Below are 17,414 nucleotides of genomic sequence, written 5' to 3'. Positions count from 1 at the left end.
AATGAACTACATAAACCATCCCCGCCCTACATTATTTTTTTGACTATGGTGCTTGTCACAACAAAAACAGCTAACACAGAATGAAAATTTTACTTCTTCTGGAATAAATTCAATCTTCCCCCACATAAAAACCTGAGAGTAAGATATGACATTAATGACTCAAATTATATAGTATATAAATCTTATGTAATATATGTATTATGTAAAAATACATACATAAGTATATCTATATATGCAAATGTCATGTCAGCACATATAAATATAGTTGGAAATGTACATAAAGCTTACACCCAGGTGTGGTGACGTGCACCTACTATCCAGGAATCTAGCAGTCAAAGGTAACTGGGCAACCTTTCTCTTGAGAACAGTCTTAGCTCCTTAGCATGCAACAAGAAGAGACTCTGTCTCCAGATACATTTAGTAGAGCCTGGCAAACATCTCAGTGGTTCAAATGCATACTGCTCTTGCAGAGAGCCTAAGGTCAGCTATAAGCTTCCAGATATGGTTGCTCACAATTCTAGCTCCAGGGGCCTCTGGGCTCTGCAGGTGCCATTTGTGTGTGTGTGTGTGTGTGTGTGTGTGTGTGTGTGTGTGTTTATGCATATGTACAGAGAAAGAGAGACAGAGACAGAGAGACAGAGATAGAAGGAGTGAGAGAGAAAAAAGAGAGAGGTACACATAGTTAAAATAGAAACATCTACTAAAATTAAATAGACAAACAAATTTGTGATAAGTATTGTCAAAATCAACAAATATGTAAGGTGAATCTATGAGACATAAGGACAAACTACGAGTTTGAAAGATTGACTTTATTAAACACTGGGTAGTTAAATATATAATTCAAATCTGATCTGATTTTTAACAGATTTTCAAGAGAGAAATGGTTTCTGACAATAGTGCAAACATACTTCACCATTGCTTTTTAAAATAATAGGCTGCAGAAATGATTTAGTCGAAAAAATGAGGATCCAAGTTAAAATCTCAAATCAAGTTTTAAAATGCAAAACTAGGCCTGCTGGTTTGCACTTGTAATACCATATCAGGGGAGATGAAACCCTAGGGCTTTCTGGCCAGTCAACTTAGTTTGGTCAATGGATTCCAGGCTAGTGAGAGACCTTGCCTCAACAAACAAACAAAAATCAAACAGAAATCAGGAGGGTATTGCCTGAAGAATAACACCAAAGACTGTCGTATGGATTCCCCATAGACATGCACTTGTTCACAAGTGATCATGTGCGTGTGCATGCGCACACACACACACACACACACACACACACACACACAGGCACCACACGTACAGGCACCACACATACATATACACACATGTGTATGCACATGCCCACAAATGTACACAATTATATAGATATATAAATACATAAATATTTAAATTTTAGTTATTTCAAATGCATTATTTAAATAAGGACTCCATTAGCATGCCATATTAATAAATGCATAATTCTAAGTTGAAGAACAAAGTTTTATAAATGGCTGCTGACCTATTTTTCACTTAAAATTTAATACAGTTTGTGTGACAGATATCAGGGTGTCATTTATGTGTACCAAGGAGTTTAAGCAGAGAACAGAAGACAACTTTCAGCAAGAGTTGGAGTTCTCTAGAGGAATACAGCTTACAGAATGAATAATTAATATATATATACATATATGATTTATAGAAATGGCCACAGGCTGTGGACTAGAGTCTAGCTAATTCAACAATAGCCACCTATTAACAGAAGATCTAAAAATCCAGCAGGTGTCCAGTTATCAAGACTGGACTTCTCAGCTGGTCTTCAGTATATGCCAGAATACTAAAGATGTAGGCCCTAATGTCAGTGAATTAATGGAATTGCCAGGAAGGGAGAAGGCAGAAAGAATGCTTCCTTCTTCCATGTACTTTTTGTAAACTCCAAACAGAGGGTGTGGCACAGAGTAAAGGTGAATCTTCTCATCTCAAAAGACCTTGATTAGAGTCTAACTTTTTATGTCAAAGATCTGAATTAGAAGAAAGTCTTCTCACTTCAAACAATTAAAAAAAAATCCCACTCAGCATATGTTCCCACTGAGTTAATTAATTCAAAATTTAGTTAATTCAAAATGTAGTCAAGTTGAGAACCAAGAATAGCCCTCACACCTTTTATTTGTAATCACTTGGGTAAAAACTTCAAGAAGTATCAAGTAAATGTGAATAAAATAGTGTTGTAACTTTAAAAAAATATCATTAAATAGATATATAAATAAACGAGTACAATACTCCATAAATTCTAAAATCAAATATTATACCCAAAGGATAATTGTATTATTATCATTATTATTATTATTATTATTTTGAAGATGATAAAAATAATTGAGAAAATACAACTTACTCAGCGTAGTTGGTAAAAATATTTTTTTTCATTTTTATTGGGTATTTTCTTTATCTACATTTCAAATATTATTCCCCTTCCTAGTTTCCTTTCTGGAAACCCCCTATCCCATCCCCCCACCCCTGCTTACTTGAGGGTGCTCCCCCACTCATCCACCTCCTGCCCACCTCCCTGCCCTGGCATCCCCTTACAGTGGGGCATTGAACCCTCACAGAACCAAGGGCCTCCGCTCCTACTGATGCCCAACAAAGCCATCCTCTGCTACATATACGGCTGGATCCATGGGTTGCTCCACGTGTACTCTTCGGTCAGTGGTTTAGTGTCTGAGAGCTCTGAGGTGTCTGGTTGGTTGGCCTATGAAAATATTTTGAAAATTTACTACCCCAAAGTAAGAAAGATGGGGCCCTGCCACATAGATGCTGCAGCAGAGTGAGAAGGGCAGTCGACTTTGATGGAAAAAAGGGTATAGGACCACCTCCCCTGGTACTATGGGGTAGCAGTGGCCAGTATTTGTCCCAGCTTGGGGTTTCCCCTCTGGTTTACTATTTGTAGTTACTTGAACAAAAAAAGTAGCCTTTTCTACACACAAAAAAATTATACAAAATTGATATAAATGCTCAATGCCTATCAGACATATGAATAAATTCATATACATTAAGATTTGATGTTATTTTATGTTTAGAGATGATTTTCCCTTTTGAGATTTAAAGTTAGCTCAATACTGAAAATCTTTATCAGTTCTGGGCTATAGCTTACAGATATAAAGCTTTCCTAGCATGAGCATGAATAGGGTCCGAGCTTCTCTTCAGAGCACCAAAACTCTGAACCAATGAACAAGGGTCTGACACATACTTCAAAAAACTGAGTAATTGATCCTCAGAGAAAATAATCAATTTTAGTTAAATATTCTGAAACAAACACAAATAAACTTGACATATTTTTCTGAAAGAACAATAATTAATAACAGTGCTTAAAATAGGATTTGTGCCTATTTTGTGTGTAGCTTTTAACTATAAAATGTATGTATTTTCTGTATAATGATTAAAAGGAACAGGCACCACATGCAGACTGCCTGTGAGACTCCAACCTCACAGTATCTTTCCTGTTGACTAGAAAAATGGATGAATCTTACTGGTAAAAAAAAAAGAGAAGTTAAATACCCCATTAGAGTTTGAAGACCAAAGTAGGCTAAACTAACAAAAAGTACCTTGGGTTTAAGCATGAAGAAGGCATCCACTAGATCAAGCCCTAATCTATTGTTTTGACTCATTTCTTAGTTAGCCACATGACATTAGAAGAATTTTTTAACTATGTACTCTTTTTCTCAACAGTCAAATTACTTAAGAAATTTTGTTCCATTGGTCTTGTTAGCATTTAATTATTTGGATAATACAGAACACATTTTAAACATATCTGACATACATGTTTAATAAATGCCACTCGTAACCTTGATTTTCAGGTTTACTTTGAAATATGACTTTATATATTTTAATTACCATAAAGAACATCCAGTCAGCTAGCTGCCTGTGACAGTGTAGTTGGTCACTACTTTTCTCCTTTCATAAATTTTCATGTTTCATAACATAACATTATGTGCAACCCTGCCCTGTGTAGAGCAGTAATGGCAGAGGCCAGGCTAACAATCTAACTTCTGTATCATGATCTAATGTCACCAACTTAGACATCTCTAAAGCACTGTAATCTGGAAAGAGGGAAATATTGTCATTTATCTGTTCCCATTTAAGGGTCTTTTCCATTTGAATGTTGTCTTGAGTCACAAAAGCTCTACCACCATTTTTACTTTATGAACACATTCACCAAGCTTTGAAAAACAAACAAACAAACAAACTTGGTTCCTAGGAGATATACATTTAAACTAAAATAAAGCAAGTCAAGTAGAAGGAAGTTATTCATAGCAAAATAGTTGAATTTCTACCAGTACATTCATTCCTCTAACTAAAGACAAACTTGAATTTTATTACTTAGCTCTCATTCAGTTTCTCGGTATTATGTCTCTCAAAATAAAGCAAAAGAAAGGAGGAATGATGGCTTGGGAACATGTTATTCTTTCCGAAAATGTGTTAACTCTAGGAGAATCCAAGACATTGCCTTTGAGTAGTATTTTCTTTTTCTGCTTCTTAAGGGTGAAGTAACAGTGTTTGGAAGACAAAATTTTCATCATGAATGCTAATAAAGATGAGAACCCAAGGCCCAGAAGTCAAGATCTTCACCTTTTTCATGCTGGGATGATGTTAATCGTGACTGTGCTATATCTTCCTGTCACTGAAACATCTAAACAAAATATTCCACGGCTCAAGCTAACCTACAAAGGTGAGTGCAGAAATATCTTATGATTTTCAATGGGGCATCTAAATGTCTCCTTTGAATACCCTATTTCTTTTACTTAAAAATGTGCATTGACTTCTACAATATAAGATCAGTCAGTATATTATTTAGAACACAGGCTATAATTATTACTCTTATGAAATAAAGGATACCTAAACTAGTAAAGTACATTTCCAGTTAATAGTTCTAATGATTAATTTAGTCTGCAAGGTATATTTAGTTTGCATTAAGAAACAAAATCCATAATGATAAAAAAGTTAATAAGTTCTACATAATTGTTACTAATTATTGCTATTCCAAACTCAAGTATATTTTGAACAGTAAGATAATTTACTCCTCAAAAGTTTCACAGTCAGCAATAGCTCAGAATCCAAATACACATGTTTTGCAGTGGCAAAGGCAGTATGAAACCTATACAATTCAAGGCAATAATTAAAACAAAAGTCTAAAATATTTGTTTAAATATTTACATTAATATGAATGAGTAATGTAGAAACACAATGTAGTTATTTAGTATGTGTTTGAGTCTATATCTTTTTTGTTTCCTTTGTCTGACGACTTTATTCTTTCCTATGATTTATATTAGGATTACTAATACAATTTTTAAACTCTACAGGAAAAAAAAATCAAACAATGGTATTGTGAACTTCTATTAAAATTAAAGTGGCAATTTTAATATCTTCCGGTCTTTAGGGTGTTCTTCTAGTGAAAATTAATATTGGTGATAAAAGGTAATTGTTTTTCAAATGAAAGAGGAGACAAAATCTTAACGTTCTACTTGTTGTGCATTTAATATGTTGGTATTTGGTTTGGAATGAAGCACAGTCACAAAGTTCTTGCCTCACATTTGCAGGATGTTGGGTTCAACCTCCCAGCTTTAGAAATAAAAATTGGGGGATGGGGTGGGTTGGATGGAGAGATGGTTTAGTTGTTAATGGCACTGACTTCTCTCTTCCAGAGGTCCTAATTTCAATTCCCAGCAACCACATGGTGGCTTACAACCATTTGTAATGGGATCTGATGCCCTCTTTAGTGTGTCTGAAGGCTGCTACAGTGAACTCATATACATTAAATGAATAAATAATAAAAAATGATAAATATAAAAGTGAAAAAGATGGAAAATGTTGACATTTCGATTTTATGTTGTATCTGCTAAAGAGTTGAGAATTTTAAAAATGTTCACAGTCTTATATGTATAATGTCAGTTAACTGGATTGTTAAAAAATAGGGGAAGCTTCTTTATATAAATGATAGATATCAATATTAGGTGTAATTTAATAGAATTTTTATTCAACCAAAATTAAAAGCTACATTTGAAAATTACCTGATTAATTCATTACAATTTTATTTTATTTGGTATCCTCCCTTCCAACCCCCAAACAACCCTATTGGCATCATGGAAGGTGTGTCTAGAAAATAAATACCAAAGCCAAGGATTTTGACCACAGTAATTTCATGCTTATGACCTTCCTTGTTGAGTACTGAGGTTACTGCCATGAATCACTAAGACTGGCATGCTCTTTGGATAACTCTTTTCATTGTTTGGGTTCTGTTGAACAATAAACCACAGGAACTCATGTGAGGGCGATCTACTGGAAGGTATGGGACATACAAAAACACATTAAGTGCTAAACTAGCATATTAAAGGTCCAAGATGCTGAGGTTGGTAGGAGCTTTGATCAGTCAGAATGAACAGGCACACTCAGGCAACATGTTGCAAAAGCCATATCTTGGTAGCTGGGCCACTTATGCCTGCAATCCCAGGATTGATAAACTTGAGGCAAGAGGATGCTAAATTTAAGCACGGCTCATGCTATGTTGTGGTAAATAAATATTAAAAAACAAATCTTCCAACTCACTCTAGTGCCAGCACCAGAGTGCCACATTGCTTCTCCAAGGTATTTTCATCTCAGTCAGCAAAGCTAAGCTCCCAATCTCCATACCATGCTGCCACCAGCTACATCTGAGCCGGGCAGCAGCTGCCCTCTTGCAATTCTCTTGCTGCAGACGTTGCTTACATGCCCAACATCTCCCCCACCCCTGTGGTTATAATTATAACTCCGAGTTACATGTTAAAACCAAAACTCAATAACCTTGTAATTTAGCAATCAGATTTACATCTTAAATTCTCAATCCACAAAACATCCACATAGTAAATCAATTAATAATGATATAAACTGCTCACCTAGATAAGACAAATTGTTCTATAAAAATCCATCCCTTAAGAAATATTCATAACTACCTGTGACCATTTAAGGTCACATGAATCTGGGTCATTTTTCTCTGCCTACATCTTGGTTCTTCTTCTCTTTCTCCCTCTCCTGCCTTTCAAAGACTCTGTCCCTGCCTTACTTTTTCACTGCCCAAATCCAAGGCCTTGCCTTATCTTGTGCCTGTCTTCACCTGCAAGATATCAATCTACAGTGCTATATATCAAGAACTTGCCTTAAGAAAAAGCAAAGTAATTATCTAGATGATAAATAAATAGGTAAATAAAGATGATGATAGATAATAGATAGGTAGATAAATGAAAAATAGATAGCTGAAAGGTAAATATTTGGACTATTGTCCAAAGGAAAATATATAATAAATCTGTCTGCAAACATCAAATTCTCCTCAAAAGAATCCTGATGATCTTCAAGTAAAAAAAATTACAGGGAAAAAATCAACAATTTCTAAAATATGATACCTAAACAATGAGATTCTCAATTTAACAACTAGAGTTTCCTAAGACGAAACAATTACTACACATGCAATGGGGTTGGGCAGGGATGGCAAGAAAAGCAAACATACAAAGCAAGCTGAACCTGAGGTGATACAGTTGCTTACATTAACAGACAAGGACCACAGACAGCTGTTGTGTAACAATGTAGTCTATCAAAATAAAGCAGCAGCAGGAAAGTGCTTCTCCTGGTGGCTTAGAGGATCCCACCTCCCCCACCCCCCAGTGTCTCTGTAACTGAAGCAAAACCTCACATTCATGACCTCCCTTGCTGAGTGCTGTGACTACTATTTCTCATCATAACTAGCATGTTCTTTGTTACAACTTCTTTCATTCCTTAGACTTTCCTCATAGTTATGTTGCAACAGTACCTATTATTATTATTATTATTATTATTATTATTATTATTATTATTATTATTATCACTTTTATTTTTAACAATCCAGTCATTGTCCTCCTCCCAGTCCACTTTCCTACAGTTCTTTATCTCAGTCCTCCTCCTCTATGTCTCTAAGAGGATGCCCCCTACCAGGCCTCCCCACTCCCTGGGGCCTCAAGTCTCTCAAGGGTTAGGAACGTTTTTTTCTCCCACTGAGGCCAGACCAGGCCATCCTCTGCTATAAATGTGGAGGGGAACTTAGACCAGCAAGTGTATGCTGCCTGGTTCATGGCTCAGTGTCTGAGAGATCTTGGTCCAGGTTAGTTGAGACATCTGGTCTTCCTATGGGCTGCCCTCTTCCAGCTTCTTCCAGCCTTTCCCTAATTCAACTACAGTGGTGCCCAACTTCAGTCCAGTGGTTGGGTGTAAGTATCTGTGTCTTTTTCAGTCAGCTGTTAATTGGGCCTCTCAGAGGACAGCCATATAGGCCCCTATCACACATTATAACATCAGTAACAGTGTCAGGTCTTGGAGCCTTCCCTTGAGATGGATCCCAAGCTGGGTGGGTCACTTGATGGCATTTCCCTCAGCCTCTTCTCCAATTTTGTCCCTGAAGTTTAGTTAGGCTAGAAAGATGACTCAACAAGACATATGCAATGATTAGGACTAGGGTTCGATCCAAGTTTCCACAGTAATAACCTGGTCACCTTGGAAACATCTGTAATCACAACTCTAAAGTGGATGGAAGTGCAGACAAAAGAGGATTGCTGAGGCTTGCTGGTTTCCAGTCTAGTTGAAAGGCAAGCCACAGGTTCTGGGAGAGGCTGTGCCTCAAAGAAATAAGGAAAGTTCTAAAATAAGACACGATACCCTCCTCTGTCCTCTGAAAAGACTCACAGTGATAATTCAAAAGACTCCTAAATGTGCTATCGTTTAGCAAAGACAATTCTCAAAGCACATTTTAATGTTTTTGTTATGGCAGCCCCCTGTTTTGAATGACTATTGATATATAAGAGCATGCCACCATGAAACTTTGTAGTTTTACTATAAGCAAAAGGATCATAGTTTCCCAAGGTCAAGAGTCTGGTGAAGATAGACTGTTGTCATTTCGACTCTCTAGTATATACATAGTCAGATGTTGACTGGAGTTGGAACATCAAAGATCTTGAGCATTAGCTGATGGGGTGCCTTTCTTTGTGTACAGTCCTGATCTTTTTGAGAAAGCACCTCTACCTGGGTAGTGTAGACTTCTACAAAATCAGCTCAGGGCTTCAAGCACTTGAAATTCAACAAACATTATGAAGGCAGAAAACACATGTTCCATCTGAGATTGTTTTATTTGAAATGTGATGGTTAGACTTGTCTTGAAGAGAGGATTATATAAACAGTACTTCCCAGTGATAGCAGAGTGAAATTCAATTCTACGAAAACAATAATGTAGCAATATCATTCCATCTATCTTTGTGAAATCCAGCATGCTACAGTTAGGTTTTATAAATACTTTGGTTTTATGCCTCTTATGAAATTCAGTGAGGAAATAAAATACTAGTATCACAATTTGATATCCATGTGTTAAAAATGAATTTCCACCTTTTTCCTACAGGATATACCAATTACAAAATACAAGTTGGATTGTAAACATAAACACACAAACTAAAATATGTAATGTGGAGTCTAAATCCTGGAATAACATCTCTGCACATTAGAAGAAGCAAATGTTTCTTAGGAAGGACATTAAGCTAGTATCAGTAAAACTAAAGCAAAATTGTGCATATCAAAAGTGTGCATGGACATTTCAGGCCACTTTAAATAATGCGGGGTTTTCATTTGGAAGTTGCAGATAGTAACGTACCGTAAAGACAGCATTTCTGAGTAACTTCGGGAGCTCTAATAGCATCCACGTTTACATTTTCTATATTAAATTCAGGTTTGTAGATGGAAAGTAATACAATTTCTTATATATCCTTTTCCTTAAGAGAAAGTCCTCTTCCTGAATTAAAGTACATAATACGAATTTGCTTTACCTTGGGATGATTTTGAAGTGTATTGCTTGTTTACCCTATATCTCCATTTCTCAGTCACAAGCATCAGTTGGCATGTTGTCCTTACCTTGTGAACTTTTATTTCTACTGTAAGTTCATGCTTCTGCCTTAATTAGCAGGAGAAAATAGTGGGAAAAAAAATCAACCAAGTGAAAAATCATAACTTTGGTTTTAAAGATTAGTTTTTTAAAAGGGCAGTATCAATCCACAAATCTCCCGTTCCCGGGTAATACTATGCAGATGATGGTTGATTTTTCAACTGATTTTCTCAGTGCTCAGAGAACAGGTGAAAATACTAGGAAATATTGTTTCAAGTAAGTCTAAGAGCTACTGAGCCTATGAGGAGCATGAAGAAGTCCACTACGCAGATTTCTCATCCTTGTTCGAGTTTCCCAACTCTGGGGAAACCATTGTTTATAGGCATAGCAAATAAGACCTGTGAAACCCAAACCCTAAATGACTTGTTCTAGAACAAGAAGCTCTGAAAGGGCAGGACCTACTTGCTTGCTTCCATTTGTTGAGTCCCATTATGCCATCTTTCCTTTAATTGTGACCTAGAAGGAAATAGGACATATTCAGGAGGACAAATATCAAGATGAAAACTTACTGGACATTGCCACTACCTCTTTGGTAAATATATTCTTTTCAACCACCACAAATAGTACCAAAACTTACATGAGTTTTCATTAGCAAGAAAAGTTCACCCTTCTCTTACTATTTTTGTCTGATACTTTATAATAATATCTTAATTTATTTCCTTTGCTTTATCAGGAATTTTAAATGCCTAAATACAAAAATCTCATTTTTCTTACATTTTACAAAGTAATTCATTTAGCTATAAGGTGTATCATGTGTCTTAACTAAAAATTTCCTTCCAGATTTCCTTCTAGAACTTGATAAATTTGACTCACCCAATATCATGTCTGTTTTCCTAAAGTCGGTGAAAAGATTAATGGATCAGCTTCTAAAACCATAGGACCTAGAACTTGACAGCTCCTATTATATATTAATTAGTTGAAGAAGTAGACATATCAGGAATTAAGTGCCAGTTTGAACTACAGGAGTTCCTGAGTCATTAAAAAAAGAAATAGATAAAAGGAAAAAAGAAATAAGGGAAAAGAGAAATGGAAAGAAAAGAGAAAAGGAAAATAAAACTTTAACACATGCTGTTTAAGCTCCAGTAATTTAACAGATCATAAACTAGAATAAATGTTTTTATTTACTACAAAGAAAAATTGGTCATTAACAAGTGTGTTTGACTAAAACTATATTATTTATTATGTCTTTTGGTAATGTAAGGAAATGATTGTAATGTCAACTGGGAGTAATACAAGTGGGAGACTCAATAGTAATGAACTCACGCTAATATATTCAGTGTAATCATATATATAATTTTTGGAGAAAGTATCTTGCTTAAATATTAATTCTAAATATTAATACATAAAGCACATCCAGGAGAGGTCAAAGAATAAAAGACACGGAGAGGTTCCATTTTTTCTCTAACATGCACTCTCTGTGCACAATCAGACTAGGCAGTTGCAGCTCCTGGACTAAGCTTCCTCACCTGAAAGCTGGGTCTCCTGGGTGGCAGATTCTTCTTGAGGACCAATTTAAATAACAGATAAATTGCTTTCAGATATTATCACTAAATGAAAATTGGGACAAAACTCAGAGTCTGAATATTATATGTCTTTGAAAAGTACCTATAAAGTATACTTATGGTTTTATATACATAACGGCATTTCAGCATTTTGGGCAGAAAGGTTGCCATAGATAACACGACAACCATTTTTGAAAAAGAATACAACTAATCTAATCCTACATTCAGTCCATGAGATATGATCCATTCAAAATGAATTTACTTCCCTGCACTACTACATGATTAGAGTTGGTGACAGAATTTACATCTTTAGTTTAAGCAAAATAGATTGTTAACATCTTCTAATCATTATCTGTAGAAGTGGCTTAGTAGTGCTCAGAGCTTACCAATACCATTTTGGAAAACTGCATAGATTCACGTGTTAGGGTTAAGAGTTTGAGAGTTTCTGTTTTTAAAAAAGAAAGAACCAGCTCTCAAGTTCAAGCAAGCATAGCACAGAGAGACATCAGTGTTTTTCTGCATGTCTATACTAACTGGAATTCAGGCATCAATAGAATCATCATCACCCCAGAAATACAGATTCTCAAGCCTGCTCTTAGATTTGAATGATAGTCTGTATATTAAAAAGAATCACAGCTGACTTGAGTGAAAGGTAAACCTTGAGATACAATCCTGTAGACGGCTTTGTCTTCCCGGGTTGTTCTTCCCTTTCAACATGAGGATTTCGACCATGAGCATGTGGATGTCACCACAGGCAGCTACAGTTGGGATTCCAGATGGCACATTACCATCTCTACATTATTAACAATCCATAACAAAATCTGCCTGGATAATAAGAGATGATCAAGTTAAACATACATCACTTTGAAAAATCAGTAGTTATATAATTTTTCATGTACAGAAATATAGCAATGATTCGGGTATTATTCTTACTAACAAGAGAAACTAGGATATTTTAAAGTACATTTACATGAGTGAGTGTTAGTATGTGTGTGAGTGTGTGTGTGTGTGTGTGTGTGTGTGTGTGTGTTTGTGTGTGTGTGTGTAAAGTACTTGCCAAATAAGTGTATTGCAGTCAAGGGGAAATTTAAAAGGGTAATTTTCTCTTATTTTCTCTTTCCACCATGTGAGACTCAGGATTCAATTCTGTTGGTCAAAATAGATGGTGAGCACCTTGATACACTGAGCCATCTTGTCAGCTGGACTAGTAGGATTTTTAAGGAACCAAAGGAATACATTAAATAACTGTTTAAAGGTGACAGTTTAGTACATTTAAAATAAAATGCTTTAAAGAATTTCAAATGCAATTTAAATTGACCTCTGAATATTGAAAGAACTTTAAAATATTTTGTGTAACCGTGAGCATTAGAGAATTTCCATTATAGAATCTACATAATTTGTGATTATTAAGAAAGTTAGAAAAGGCAGCATCATTGTCAGAAATGGATGTGATGGATAATGATCTATTCAAACAAAATTACTTATAAATGTATTTAAGTAATTTAAAAGAAATACTTAAATCTGAACATGACTTGTATGAAGAATAAATACTTGAGGAGTAGAGAAATTTGTTCTTGAACCTTTAGTTAAATCTTCCATTTTAATGGGGTATTGGTGTCCGGGAAGTGAAATGGATGCAGAGGAAATGACAGATATTAATCAAAATCCGAGAGGAGTAAAGAAATAGGAGAATAAAACTAAACCTGAGTAAATGTTGGTTGTTGAGACCTGTTTTTATGCCTGGAGTCATTACGGCCAGAAGGATGTGACTCTTAGAAGTAAAACTAGCAACTAGGATACTGAACTAAGACTTATAAGAGGTGGTGGGACTTTCGGTGTACTTGAAGTCATGAGCAGATGTCACAAAGTTTATGGGACATAAAAATCTGTGTGAAATATAGAAGTATATGTGGGAAATATTATTTTACTTCTTATACTGCACAAATATTGCCTGAGTTGGGGAAGCACTCTCTTACAGGCATGTGTGAGAAGGACTTCTGTCATACTTCTGACTATATCTATGAAGATCAGAGGCCATCATCTGGCCAAAACCTGGAGAAAAGTCTTAAAGATAATTGGCATCTGTATAAATTAAAAGCCAATGTGAAAATTTCTCCAAAGCAGTGGAAATTTAGGAGCAAATGTCACAAGTGACCAGCATGATAAATGAAAAGAAGACATATATGTGACAACTTATTTAAAATTCATAAGAGAAAGAGTGAGGACATGGTTTGAACAACTTCCAGGAAAAACAGAAGGCACGTTCAAAAACTTGGTATGCAGATGGCGTGAAACATCTCAGCTGTGACCAAAGCCTCACATATGACTTGATCATTGTTTGATATACACTCATGTAACATTAAGAGAAATTGATGTTTAAAATTATAAGTAGTTTTATAAGTATTGTAAAATATGATCTAAAAAATTATAAGATGAATACGAATTTGAGAGATCTTTTACATCCATGTCCTTCTCTGGAGGACATGCTCACTGATGTTTGGAGTAGAATTTTGACTTTAAAGACCCCTTAATAACTGAGAAGTCTAAAAGCCTCAAAGGATCCAGGGGAAGAAATATGGCAGGACCAATTCCTTTGCGAAAGTCCACACCGTTGTGGCATTCTGCCCAGGGATGAACTACTTATTCACAGGAATGTTTTCATAGACAGCAATTGGAAATGACCTAACAAAACATGTTTTTAAATGTTTAAAAAGACCCCCTATTGAAACTATAGGTTTAAAGTTTCCTACATGACTGTGATATATTTATATGGAATATCCACAACCAAAAGCTAACCTACTTAGACTAAACTCGTGAGTTAAAAGTGTGAAAAAGACATGTGGACAATCATAGTGTAACCAGATAAAATTGCTCCCACTCCATATCCTGTCTTGATAGGAACATAGATCTGATAATATAATAGACATTAAATCTGATTAATATTTCTGTATATGAAATCAATCTCATTAATTTTACCATATTTAATATTCTCCAGCATAAAGAACAGAGTTATATTCAACATTCCACTGAAGAAGAATAAGAAAGAATTTAGTTCTGTTGTTACTCCTTTTGTGTGGGCTTGCATTCATAAGAACAAGTATTTATGATCAACATGTTACCTAGCAAATTGACAATATCACATACATCTAGAATTCTGAAGTCATCCTTTGTGGGACATTGGGTTGACTAAATCTCGACAAGTCTTTCTTTCGTATACTTTATATTGTTTGAACAGTTGGCTGTATATAAATAAATTCAGACATATTGACTGGGACTAGCATTTTTATGTAGGTAGTAATAAGTCACCTGTAGGCTAAAACTTTGCATCTGATATCAACACTGTTAAAACTTGTTGGAAGTCAAGCACAACCATGATCAATTAATTTCTTCTGAACTGAATCAAAGGGAATGCATTTCCTAGGAATAAAAGCTGGAATTACAAACAGGTCACTATAAATTCTGAAGAAACACAACAATTTACAAGACTTGATGCTAATTTTTTTAAATTTTACAATAAATATTTTGCTGCTTCTACTTTCTTACCCAAACCTTTGATTCAAGTGGATTAATCAAAACCTTTATGGAAAGAATGCAAAAATCCTTTAAGTAACCCCGTAAAGGAGATTTTAGAACAATCAATAAGTTACTAAAGTCCAAAACATAAAGAATTAGGAGAATTGTTAAATTTATTATCCATTCAGGAGTAGAAAGACAAGCTCAATGTATTATATGCAAATGGTTTACATAAATTTAATAGAAGATACTACATATACCCCCATGTTTAAGAGTCCTTAGCCATAGTGATATAACAGTTATTTCCTTGAGATTGAAGAACAGAGGGTAAGGCTTACTTCTGGTGAGCCTCTTAGCTTGGCAGTGAGCTGAGCTTTGACCTCATCTATTTTTATATGCAAGATTTCCTCCTGAAAAAGTGTGGTCCTTAGATCGGCAGGGGATGAAATCTGACTTTCTTTAAAACTGATTCTCTTCTTAAATGATAGATTTATATCTCTAACAGTTTTCGGGTGTGTGTGTGTGTGTGTGTGTGTGTGTGTGTGTGTGTGTGTGTGTGTGTGATCTTGTGAAGGACTCTCTTTTTAAAGGATGTGCAGAGTCATTTGTCAGCCATGCAGTCTTCTGAGAGAAACTGCCAACTCCACCCAGGTCAGGGTCTCTGGCAGTAAATTTAATTTTCAAGGGTTTAAGGTCATGTTCATTTAGCACTCGAAAACTGAGGAAGTCTGTCTTGCTTAATCCTAAATTTATTAGATTCAGTATTACTCACCACTCCCTTCCTCTGAGGGGGTAAAGAGGAGGAAAGGAGACCATCAGGTCACATGAGCTCGTAGTCTAAATGAACAATTATATTAAAGGACAGTAAAAAGGAAATACAAAGAATTCTTTGCAAAGCAAGCATTTGTTTCACTAAAAAACAGGAATTACCCTGTCCTTACCCCGCTCTTCATGAACAGGATCATTTCACCCGAGAAAAGTCCTTGCTGTAGGCCTCTAACACAAAGGGAAAAATCCATAATAGGAAGTCCACTAATCATTTCTATCTTAAGTGACACCCTGATGGTCATACACAAAGATCGATAAGACCTGCCATATTTATAGTTATTTCATACTTCAATTGTGTTTTCTCCCAAAGGCATGGGCTACTTATCTTTAGAATCAAGAGTAGAATTGAGGAATAAAGATGCGAGTTAACTTATTATTTGATGAGTCACGTGTCTTAACAAAACTTTTAAAAGTTCTAATACCATAATACCCTGTCTTACCAGAGATGAGGTGGTTGAAGTAGCATTATCAGGTTTGGTAAGTTAATTATAGAAAATAAGTCCATCCCATGTCTGACTAGTTTCAATATTCTTGTCACTGTAAATTTTCTCTTCAGCTGTGGTTTAGCTTCTTTTCTCTACCAGGCACCACACTCCCAATGGTATTGCTATGCACGATGGTTTCTTGACAAAGCTTTCACCTCTTTCCAACAGAAGGCAGGTGTTTGCAAGACTTTGTCAGCACTTTCAAAATCAAATTTGATGAGAATACTAACTTTCTTATACTGACTATGTGGTTTTCTTTTCACATTTGCCAGATATAAAAAAAAAAGTGTGTGAAGCCTATAAACACCCTCTTTTGAAAAATCCCATAATGTTGGATGTTATGCCATGTGTCAAGAACCTCAGCCATGACAGACAGGCAGGTAAAGGATGGTTCAGAAGTTCATGGTCATTAGCCAACCTGGGCTTCTTGAGATCTGTCTCAAAAGAATTAGGTAGGGAAATAACTCAGTTCAAGAGTCAGGTCCAGGGTTTTGATACCCAGAACACATGGGAAGCCAGATGAGATAGCATGCACCTCTAATACCCAGAGCCTCTCCAGTGAGATGGATGGAAAAAAGACAGGGGCCACGGAAGCTTATGAACCACCTATCCTGGAGCACAAAGTAGCAAACAAGACACAAAGAGAAAGCAGAAGTCAAGGACCAACATGTGAGGTCATTGCATGTGTATATGTATGCATTGGGATATATCATGCATGCATGTGCACAGAGAAGGGGTGGATTTTGAAAAGAAAAAAGTGAAAGATGGAAAGACAGGGAGAAGGAAGGAAAGAAAAGAGTATATACCCACAGGCATGGAAATTTGTGTCTTTTATGGGGGTTCGGACCCTTATAACCAACACTTTCCGGTTCTCTATAATAGATTGTGGACCATGAACACCTTCTCTGCCATTTATCAAATCCACTGCAGGAAATGTCACTACTAAAAAAATAGATAAATACTGACACATTTAATTCATTTATTTTGGGTATAATTAGACTACAGGATCTCCGGTCTTATGTTTCTAATACAAAAGTGTTCATTTGACTGTCTGGGTAAAATTCCAAACCTGGAAGAGTGGGACAGGGTAGTAAGACTGTACTGATTTTATATGGAGCAAACAAAGTACGGTGTTT

General features: G+C 35.7%; 1 protein-coding gene across 1 annotated transcript in view; it reads left to right on the top strand.

Annotated features, from left to right (window-relative positions):
- Sema3d (semaphorin 3D) overlaps positions 1–17,414 on the top strand; it is a 189,157-nt gene that overhangs the window by 59,145 nt on the left and 112,598 nt on the right. Inside the window, exon 2 of the mRNA NM_001104633.1 lies at positions 4,507–4,694. Coding sequence (NP_001098103.1) covers positions 4,544–4,694 — 151 coding nt within the window. The 5' untranslated portion in view covers positions 4,507–4,543. The remainder of the gene's footprint in view (positions 1–4,506; positions 4,695–17,414) is intronic.

Source organism: Rattus norvegicus, chromosome 4 (assembly GCF_036323735.1).
Source record: "Rattus norvegicus strain BN/NHsdMcwi chromosome 4, GRCr8, whole genome shotgun sequence".
NCBI lineage: Eukaryota > Metazoa > Chordata > Mammalia > Rodentia > Muridae > Rattus > Rattus norvegicus.
The sequence above is the reverse complement of the archived record's forward strand: the minus strand, read 5'-3'. Positions and strand labels throughout refer to the sequence as shown.